Genomic DNA, 11,246 nt, shown 5'->3' on the forward strand with positions numbered 1-11,246 from the left:
CATTGTTATCCATATATATTTATTTATAGTTATATAGTGTATAAATATACTGATGGATATAAATTTGTGATGTGATATTAATATGACTCTGACCTCTGGGATGAAATTAATTTCTATAATTAATTAATTATCTATATAATTTAGTTTATTGAGTTACATAAATTATAAAAGAAATTGGGGCACGACAGGTTTATACGGAAAATTAATTTTACTTGATTTTAATTATTATAAACAGGGTAAGGAAGCTTATGCTCAATGATAAGAATAAAAGAAAAGAATTCGCGCAAATTCCCCTGCATCAAAATTATGCTCGCGAGCAAAATCAAGTGAATTAAATTAAAAGATATATTCAAATATCGAATGTCATAAAAGAATGTCGAAATTCAGGCTGTGAAAAAATATGTTAGCAAGACCATTGGCAAGACAATGGTCTAATTGTCTTGCTGGTGGTCTTGTTAATTGTCTTGTTGATGATCTTGCTGGTGGTCTTGTTAATTGTCTTGCTAATGATCTTGCTAATTTTCTTGCTGATGGTCTTGTTAATTGTCTTGTTGATGGTCTTGCTAATTGTCTTACTAATTGTCTTGCTGGTGGTCTTGCTAATTGTCGTGCTGATGGTCTTGCTAATTGTCTTGCTGGTGGTCTTGTTAGTTGTTTTGTTGATGGTCTTGCTGGTGGTCTTGTTAATTGTCTTGCTGATGGTCTTGCTAATTGTCTTGCTGATGGTCTTGCTGGTGGTCTTGCTAATTGTCGTGCTGATGGTCTTGCTAATTGTCTTGCTGATGGTCTTGCTGGTGGTCTTGCTAATTGTCTTGCTGGTGGTCTTGTTGATGGTTTTGCTGGTGGTCTTGCTGTCGAATTCTTTTCTTTTATTCTTATTGTTGAGCCCAAATTTTTGTACCCTGATATAAATAATTTGTTTCCAAAAATATTTCATTATTTTTTAATAAATTTTTAGCTGCTCCGTTTTACCCCGTACACTTTTTTTTTGCTTTGAAAATAATTAAAGATTTCAAAATAACTGGAGTCAATGAAAAAAAAATTTATATCTGCACTAATTAAATTTTTTAAATTCTCCATTTTACCCCGCATACTTTGCAGTACTTCCTAAATAATTTTGACAATTGATTTTTTCAAAATTAAAGTAAAAAAAAAATAATAATAAACAATTAGATTAAAAAAAAAGATGGAGTGTAAAATAAATTTTGATTTAATTTTAAAAATAAATATATAAAATAATAAATAAATATTCTGGTCCCTTGTTATAGTAAGCGGATTTATTAGTTGGTCGTTTGACAACCTAGATTTATACGTCTATTATATTTCCAATTACGATAATTTATGTCACTAGCCCGTTAATAATTGTGTTTGATGTTCGATAGTAAATGTTGTTTTTATAATTAATAATTAATTCCATTCCAATTAACTATACAATAAACATTTTCAGTATTACCTTCTATTGGCAATCAAAATAAATATTTAAAGGAATATTAAATCGATAGACTTAAAAATTAGTAGAAAAAAATTTTCATTATTTTTAACAAAAGTATTTAAAAAATAATTAATTAAAATTATATAAAAAAAAAATATATATATATGTGAATCCTAAAATTTTTTGTGACACAACATACTGAATAAGTATAACAGAATACCATTTAAACATTTTTATATATAGATATATATTTAACGAAATAAATTCTGTGCCAATTTACTTAATTTAATTAGCTTAATTATTCCATTTAATTAAATGTCACTTGAATTATTTTAAAATAATAGCTCCATTAATGCTAATGTAATAACTTTAGAGCATTTAGTAAAATTAATTTTTAAATTTAATTAATTTAATAAAATAATTCTTCTTTTTCTTTAAATAAATAATTATCATTAAAGTAATTAAAGTAATTTTATAATCGAATATACAGTTCGTAAATTATCGATTAGTCTGTAGTCTGTAGTATAGTAGGGCATTCACACAAGCTGATACATTAATCGCAGTTGCTATCGATCCCATAATCATTCTCAAGGCTACAGAGGCTTTAGAGGTACAAGCAGTCTCATATCATCTCACTTCAATTCCCCTTTACTGCCACTAACTACAAGCCCCCTCTCTCTCCCTCTTATTCGCTTGGTCTCTTGGTCTCTTACTATACTCAGCTCAACTATATCTCCAGGACTCGTAGCCTCTAATTAGTTCGCAACGAGGACATACTGCGGCTGAGTGGGACATGGAGGACAAGCGCCTTGATATCGAGTTGTCGAAGTTACCCCTCGTTCCCAAAATTTACCTATTAACTGCCACGCGCCAGTCATCTGTTTCTATCTCACTTACACCCACACATTTCTCACTATGACACCAGAGACTACTCGAGTAATGCATGCTAATGTTGACTAATTACCATGCGCGTTACACGTAATCCTCTATCAGACCTCTATCCGCGATGATTAAACTTGCGCGTCTCTAGAGCTTGATATTTAGCAACGTAATTTTATTTCTTTCGTTTGAATAAAGTATCGCAGTACTTTATATCCTTAATAGGCTGATATAAAATGTAAAGACATTTGTTAGCTGGTACTTTTGTCTTGATTTGAATTGAATGCACACGATCGACCCGCATTTGGTGGTCAAGTCCAAGGGCATGAGGGCCATTAGAGTCATTTCTATTCTTAGCATACATATACGGGCATACGTCTCTATTTATCTCAATTACAAATTATATGTAATCACCTTCAAAAGAAAATGATAAAAAAAATCACGCCCGTATCTATAACGAGTTTTGTAGTGATTTTTATTTTATTATTTATTTTGAAAAAAAATATATCATCGTTCTAGAAGCAAACTGTTTTTGGACTTTAATATGAATATTTAAAGATTAAGGGGAGGCAGGGGCACGACGGTCTACCCCTTAAATTAATTTGTCTAGTTTATTTGAGAAACCCCATAAGTCAAGAAAACAAAATTTTTCGGAAAACACAAAAAACATTTTTTTGGAGAAACTTGACATTAAAATAATAAATAAATAATTGAATACAATAATCTTAGCGTCTCGGAAAAAGATTTCAACAAGGAAAATTTAATTTTTTAACTGAAACTACTTAAAATTATTTAAAGCTGATTGACTTATGGGGTTTCTCAACCAAACAGAAAAAAAAATTAGAAAATCAGTTTTTTTAAATATTTCCACTCAAATCATTTATTACACTGACAAAATGAAGTATTAAATATATATTTGAACTCTGTAACTCAGAAATTACAAAAAATTATAATTAATTTAAATATTTTAATTAGTCATATAACAGTCAACAATAAACCAACATTTGAAATTAAAAAAAAAAAAAATTATTTCTGTAAAACTAAAAGTGCATGTGTTCATTTGACTCATTGACTTATGGGGTTTCTTAATTAAATGAAATTGCTCTCAACCCGTTAATTTTTTTTTAAACGCAGATTTGATGGATATTTTGATTGATTTCTATGGAGGGACATCCAAAGAACCCAAAAATGCAAAAAACCCAATTTCGTAAAAAACATGACTTATGGGGTTTTTCAAATAAACGATTCATTTGTAATTTAGATTTTACAAGGAATTCAAAAACAAAAAGTATTCGGGGTAAAATGAGACATCTAGGCCATTGCTAAAAGAAAATTTGAAAGTCATTTTCTAAAAAATTTTCTCAGCGATTTACTGCTGAAATATTAAACGAAATTGACTTTTCAGGGATTAATTAAATGGACTTATAGTAAAAGACCCTGAAGTTATTTTAAATTAATGTAAAATCAGTTAGAGCCTCAAGCAAAAATATATATGTATATATATAAATTTTTTTGCAAGTTATTTGCAAATAAAAAGTATATAAGTAAGAGAATCGAAAAGAAGGACTGAGGCTAAGAGAAAAGACGACACAACGAGTGAGTTAAGGAACACGGAAAAGCACTTCTGGACTCTTGACGTGTCCCAACGTAGTAGTCGACGTATCCGCCGTGCTATCATCACTATTATATATACCACCAGCCAATATACTCTTTACTTCTTCTGCTGTTACCTCGTTTGGATCGTCCATACCAGGTTTTGTTCCTGTTATTTTTTATTTACTTTTTTTCAGACTTCTCTTGGCTTCTCGACAGGTTTTAGTCCACCTTGGGAAGATAATACATTAATTTTCCATTGTCATAGACATTACATTGTGATCGATCGTTTTTACTACATTACCACGCTAACTTTATACATTAACTGATTTTATCCACTACTACTATTACTCTACTCTACTTTTCTCTGATGTTTATTCCGCCTTCCTCGCGAATGCGCTAGTGCTTTTAAACTTTTTAAATTAAATTAATAAATACTCTGGCGCTCATGTGTATCCGGGTAATTAATGGCCGAGAAAAATATTAATTTAGGCAAATTAAAAGTGATTTTTTTTTTTTTTAAAAGTATAAAACGATGCGTCATAATCAGACGGTCAAGTTACTTAGCCCCGGATGACGGAGGTGGAAGTGGAGGCAGAGAGTTGGAGTACCGGAAGTATAAAAGTGTGCAAGTGGAGAAGAGTCCTTGTGCTTAAGTTAATTAACTAATTAGTAAATTTAATCGGATGACGCATGCGCGTCTCAGGGGATACAAGTAAACCCTCTTAAGCAAAAGAGCCAGCAAAGAGATGGGTTTGAAATAGGGGTAGAAAGGGGAACGTGAAAGAGAAAGGGCAGGGAGGGGGTAAATAGGGAGTTGAAATATAGAAAAGAAAAAATTTTTATTATTATAACCAGTCATGCTGTCGCTCGCGGGCTTAATGCCGCGTACTCGCAATCCCATTTTCAATTAAATATAAAAAATATAATAATAATAATGATAATGATAAAAGTATGTCTAATTGGGTCGTAATTAATTAGAGAAAAAAACTCTTGATGAATTTATTTGAATTATTCTTTTGATATTTTTTTGCTGATGGTTAAATAATTATATTTTATTATTTAATTGCTTATTCAATTTATAATTTGAATAGTAAAGCTCACGGTGAAGTGAAGACTGAGTATTTTCAGCTTCGTCAAAGTATCATTGGTAACTGGGTGTAATGAAGGGTATAAGAGGAATGGGGATAAGGGGATAAGGAGAGAAACTGGGGTTGAGGTTATGGGATTGAAGGCTGGAATGGTGTAATGGGCGGTAAGGGAAAGAGAATTGTACATTGTGATCGGGCATAGTGAAATTTCGGCTGTCAACGCATCACTTTCAGTCGTAAAAATAATTCGTTTAAGGTTACGCCACGTGTGCTATGATTTAACTCGATTTTTACATACTCATATCATGATTCTCGGTTGGGAATTTTATTTTATTTTCTGGGGATCAATGCATTGATTATTCAAGCATCTGATTATTAAACATGAAGAATATTTTTGAATAAATTCATTTTTAGTGCCTCTGGATTACACGCTTAGGCGATTTCATCTTTTGTTACCAATTAAAGTTAAACATTTTTAAATACGTGGACAATTATTACGAATTTGGTGTAGGAGTGAAATAAATTTTGTCGAAGTTCAAGGAAATTTCATATTTCTGTTGAAATAATTTTTCAAAGCCGCAGTTGCATGACAAAAATGAATAATTTTATTGTGATTACATATTTGTAAAGGAATTCTTGTTCAAGATAGATAAGAATTGAACCATGATATATTCATTACATTGTTTTATAAATTTTCAAAGCCAAAAATCCGTGACGAAAATTATCGCGATAGTACCAGCCGATTCCGCGAAGAGGTTCAGGAGGATTTAAAACGAGCTCTTGCATATCAACATAAGGAACCACGTGGATTTCATCTTTAGACTTGTTCAATTTTCCCCCAAATATTAAGTGACGGCATAGTAGATCACGTTCCATTCTTGGTCTAATTGACCATACAGATGGCCAGTAACTGTAGTCAATGTACGCTGATTCAGAGCTGTAACGAAATCAAATAACAAACGTAACATTTATTTTCCCAGTCAGCTCTTGTTAATATTTTGTAGAAACTATAATTACCCTTTGATACATCGAGTTCTTTTTTTTATCTCAGCTTTGCTCATATCAATATTTCCATTATCAATCAGTCGCCCGCTCAATGATTTGCCCAATGTTACTCCTATTCAGTAGAACAAGAAAATTTTTTTGAAAACCACAATTACGGTCAATGTTTTCTATCCAATAATATATGTTATTAATAACTACCTGTTACAGCAGCATTCTCTGGTAGAAAAAAATTTTGCAATGGAATTTTCAAACCATCGTAACGATCGTCTTTAAAATTATAAATAACTTTTTTTTGGTTATCACATTTTTTGGGTATTTTCCATTGGACAGTACTCGGGTCAATCGTTTTATTAGCGAAAATTCCTTGTTGAAGCTGAAGATAAATTACGTTACCGTATCTTTTGAATCGAACCCCCGTAGCGACACTGGGAAAATTTTTTTCCATTAATTACAATACAGGTTTTGAATAAAATTCAATTTAATTATTAATGAGCGAATAATTTCTTACTGTCCATCGTCAACTGAAACTGGATCGAAACATATGGAATCAAGTAATTGGTCACGAGGAGTATCAGAATTCGTATCAAATGACCGTTCACATATGCATTTACAAATATTACCCGTATGAGATAATTTATCGTAAGCAATACTTATTCCTTGTCGCAATACTCGATTAAATCCATGATTAGTTGAAACTGATTTTAAAAACAAATTAAGCTGCGCGTCTTTTCGTTTTTCACTGACCTAAAATTACCGTTTTTATGTTTAGTTTTTATTGTAAGAACAAATATTGCGTAGTGATCATGCCCCGGGTCAAAAATAAAACTTGATTTAGACTTGGCTTACCAAGTCGAAATTTGGAGCTGTTTTTTATAAGACTAACTCGACTTTTTTTTACGGAGATATGAAATACATTGAGTTTTCGCCTTAGTTTAGACTTAACTGGCTTACTTAGTCACGATTTAAGACGAAAAAGTTGAAATTAAGTCGAAATTGACTTGGTTTAGACTTATTCATTTTTAATTTTAAGACGAAAAAGTCAAGATCAAGTCGAAATTGATTTGATTTAGGCTTATTCGACTTAAATTATAAGGCGAAAAAGTCAAAACTACGGTGCCATAGTTTTTATACATTAAGGCGAAAGTGAGGCCAACAAATTACTTTTTTTCGACTTGATTCTGCAAGATGAATGACTATTGTGCTAGAAGTAAAGACGAATAAGTTGAAACTAAGATCAAAAAGTACGAATAAGTTGAAATAAATCGAAACCAAGATGAAAAAAGTTCAAAAAGTTGAAAAAAATTTAATTCAAGTCGAAAAAGTCGAGATCTTATCGAAAAATCGTCGGCAAATCGATAACTTCAAAAGAAAATAAGGTAAAGCGAGCCTGAATCAAGTTTTATTTTTGACCCGGGGCGAGACAAATTGGCCATTCAAAATTCCGTCTCAGAATTTTGATACCACCGAGCCCCATATGGCCGCTTTGCCCCAATTCGTATAAGTACTAAAATAATTAATAATTAACCTCGTGAAACCAGCAGTATCGAAGTTGGCCATTACATTCATTTGGATAACTTGAATAATTTGAGCGGTTTCTATTTGTTGTATCAAGTTGGTCACAATATCCCGTACAGAATCCTTCATCATTTAAATACTCTTCATTAATTAAAATTGGGTGCATGCTATTGAAATATTCGAATGAACCTTAAAAGTAACATCAGAAATTTGAAAAAATAATTTTAGCTGGAAATTTAGTTTAATTACCTGGTTGTTCATTGTGTGGTTGACCTCTTTCTATAGACACTAATCCCGATATCACTGGTGATATTTTTATATTCATAATAATTGCAAACACACCAAGAAGCCATACTTTGAAATTATACATCATCATTGAAAAAAAATGATCTAAGTATATTTATAATAATTCTTGGAGAGCCAAAAAAAGTTTGCCATATGCCAAGCAAAGTCTGAATTTAATGTTAGTTATAAATATAGAAATATATATCAATCATATTTTTGGGAGAATTTTATTACAGTAACACGTCAACGGGTAATTATTTAATTAAAAGATCATTCAATTTCTGAACGATAAAAAAATATAAATTTATCTATTTATAACTTTTTAATAGAGGCACAAGTTATTAAACTCAAGGCTAATTACTTTTTTTATTTTAACAATTTTAGAATTACATTTTTTACAGATAAAATTTAATTTCTAATGGTACGAAAAAAATCCAAATTTTGAAAAAACAAAAATTTTTTTAACGAAATATAGCCATGACTGTACTAGAAGCTATTTTTGAAAATTTTTAGAGCTAGAAAACCTCCGTAACCAGGCATGCCCCGATAATACCAGCCAATTCCATTGATAGGTTCGGGGGGGTCTGTTACAATTTCTTGCAAATCAACAAAAGGAACAATATGTTGTATATTATCATACTTTTCCGATGTTCCACCAAATTTTATGTGATGTTTGCATGATTTACTGAGTTCTACATTTTTTCCTACTAAAGATGTAGTTGACACAAGAACCGGAGAGACGTGAACCAAATCACTCGTTCTGAAATTGGAATTCAAAAATTTGATATTGACAGTATACTCGAAAAAATTCTTGTTCATTGAATTCAAAAATGTGTCATAGATTAGGACGTAACTGTAATAGTAGATAATACTTGTAATTACCTTTCGTGACAGTTAGTTCGCTGGATAATTTTCATGTAATGGTAATCAATATTGCCGCTTTTAGTGATATGTCGTCCAATTACTGCTTTTCGTAACGCTACGCCTATATTCACAAAAAAATTATAAAGAAAAGCCGAAAAAAATTGGGACGTTGAGGAAGTAATCAATTTTTTGAACTTTTATACACAGGATTTTTGGACTTATCGTTTATATTAAAAGAAAACAGAAAAATTTATAAGTTTCCATCTTTTGTAATTATAAATATATATAACCTGTAACAACTGCATTGTTGGGCAGAATAATATCTTCTAGTATGAATTTTAAACCATTGTAATGGCCATTTTTAAAGTCATAAATAACTTTTTTTTGGTCTTTACACTTTTTAGTTGTTTTCCATTGGAGGGTACTCGGATTAATTGTTCCATTAGTTAATATTCCTTGCAGAAGTTCAAGATGTATTCTGTTATCATATCTTTTAAATCGAACCCCCGTAGCGACACTAAAAAAATTATTTTTCCGTTAATTACAATACAGGTTCAAAATAAATTTTAATCTAATCATTATTGAACGAAAACTCTCTTACTATCCGTCGTCAACTGAAACTGAATCGAAACATATAGAATCCAGTAATTCACCACGAGGGGTCGCAAAATTCGGGTTATAAGTACGTTCGCATAAACATTTACAAATATTACCAGCATGACTTAATGCATAGTCAGCTTTATTTATTCTTTTTTGCATTCGTGTACTGATTCCATTTTCATTTATGAACGTCCTATAAAATGATAATAAAAAATCTGCTGCTTGTCGTTTTTGACTGGCCTAAAAGTAAAGTTTCAAAATTTTTACATTTCATCAAAAAAAATCTTCGTGCAATGGGACGACTGCCCAATTTCAAAACACAGTAACGGACAAATTTTTCAAAATCTATTTTTTAGTAGTTTTAGTTCCAGTGGAGTCTTGTGGACATAATTCGATGCATATATGTATTATTTCAAAAATATGAAATTTACGTCGCATATTTCAAAAATTTTATTTTTATCAGTTACTGTGTTTTGAAATTGGGCAGCCGAGGATATCTAGATTAATAATTTATTATTATGGTTTTTGATCTCGAAATACGTCTTTAGGTACTTGAAAAAAAATTTTTTCATTTTCTGACTTTAATTAGAACTCAAAATTTTATTTCATTTAAATTTAACGAAACCTTCTATCAGAAAGCGATGAAAAAATTTTTATTTTCTTAAATTATTCATGTTCCATTTTACTCCAAGTACTTTGTACGGTGTCAAAATAAAATTTTTTTTTCTACTGTTTACAAGCTACGATTGTACTTTAGGTATTTCAGGCATCCATCTTGTTCATATCTTTCTTATATGTATCAGATTACCTATAATCGTAAAATTATTTTACCTCATGCAACCAGCAATATTTAAGTGTTCCATGACATTCATTAGGATAATTTGAATCCGATGATTGATTTCTTTTAGTCCTGCCAATAAGATCACATTTTCCAGAACACAATTTTTGACTATTTAAATATTCTTCATTGATAGTAATTGAGTACAGGCTATTGAAATACGCTAGTGATCCTTCACAGTAATCAGTAGAAATTAATAATTTTTTTGATTTTTTACAAAAACAGCTTTGTTCATATATATAACTACAAAATTGTATATAATTACCCAGTTCCCAAACATCTGGATCCCCTTCTTGTATTGAAACTATTCTCGGTGTCACAGACACTATTTTCATATTCAAAATTAGTGCGATAGTTATGAAGATATACATTGAAGTTCAAAAGTAATAAAAATCAATGTATTGAAAAAAAAATTTTTTTTTTCTCTAAGAATTACTATCCGCGACGAAAAAAAAAAAATTAATTTAGCTGACACGCGTCCAATGAAGTTGAGTTTAATAACGCTTTCTCAATGCACATATATAAATATATATATATATATATATATATATAATAGTTAACTTCCTTTTTATCATTTTATCGTCACGTGTTCGGATAATAATTTTATTAATAGATTATCAAACGACTAAAAAAAAAAAAAAATGGAAACTTATCGTAGTTAATAATTACTAATATGGCGAAGATCATTAAGGCAAAGATTGATGAAAATTTTCAATAATTAATACCATTTTCTGTACCCAAATTTTTTTTTTTAATTTTGAACCATAGAATTTTTAATGAATTTTATATATTTTATATAAAAACTTTTAATAGACTCATAGGGGAGGGTGGGGCAGAGCGGCCCCCCTGAAATTTTGACCAAAAAAAAAATTTTTTTTTTTTCGACTAATTACTATAAATCCGATATGTTTGCGCATTTTTACTCCTACGCATGACATTTGGGGCAAAATGGACAAGCCCAAAATTTTGAAAAAGTGATTTTTTCATATTTTTATCGTCAAATTAAAAAAAAAATTATTATAATTCCACATTTCTAGCCCTACGCATAACACCTGGGGCAAAATGGACCAGCCGAAACTTCCGAAAAAAATATTTTTTCATATTTTTCGGCCGTTTCTCTATGTAAGAGGCAAATTTGGTCACT

General features: G+C 30.5%; 1 protein-coding gene and 1 long non-coding RNA gene across 2 annotated transcripts; both read right to left on the reverse strand.

The window, feature by feature from the left end:
• Positions 1–6,219: 6,219 nt before the first annotated feature.
• On the reverse strand, positions 6,220–7,602 carry LOC130672890 (uncharacterized). The gene is made up of 3 exons (XR_008990789.1): positions 7,526–7,602; positions 6,509–6,744; positions 6,220–6,425 (listed from the first exon to the last, which is right to left on the reverse strand). It is a non-coding gene; the product is annotated as an uncharacterized LOC130672890 (long non-coding RNA).
• A 556-nt stretch (positions 7,603–8,158) lies between these two features.
• Positions 8,159–10,712, reverse strand: LOC130672880 (uncharacterized). Its single transcript, XM_057477650.1, has 6 exons — positions 10,368–10,712; positions 10,096–10,274; positions 9,266–9,504; positions 8,955–9,181; positions 8,683–8,785; positions 8,159–8,560 (listed from the first exon to the last, which is right to left on the reverse strand). Exons 1-6 carry the CDS (start codon positions 10,471–10,473, stop codon positions 8,287–8,289), a joined length of 1,128 nt encoding a protein of 375 aa, XP_057333633.1. The 5' UTR covers positions 10,474–10,712; the 3' UTR covers positions 8,159–8,286.
• Between the last annotated feature and the right edge of the window lie 534 nt (positions 10,713–11,246).

The sequence above is a fragment of the Microplitis mediator genome, chromosome 8 (genome assembly GCF_029852145.1).
Source record: "Microplitis mediator isolate UGA2020A chromosome 8, iyMicMedi2.1, whole genome shotgun sequence".
NCBI lineage: Eukaryota > Metazoa > Arthropoda > Insecta > Hymenoptera > Braconidae > Microplitis > Microplitis mediator.

Coding starts and splice junctions, on each gene's coding strand:
- LOC130672880 (XM_057477650.1), bottom strand. CDS start 10,473: ATGTATATCTTCATAACTATCGCACTAATTTTGAATATGAAAATAGTG. Junction 8,786..8,954: donor CAACAATGCAGTTGTTACAG/GTTATATATATT, acceptor TTGTGAATATAG/GCGTAGCGTTACGAAAAGCA. Junction 8,561..8,682: donor CGAACTAACTGTCACGAAAG/GTAATTACAAGT, acceptor TTCCAATTTCAG/AACGAGTGATTTGGTTCACG.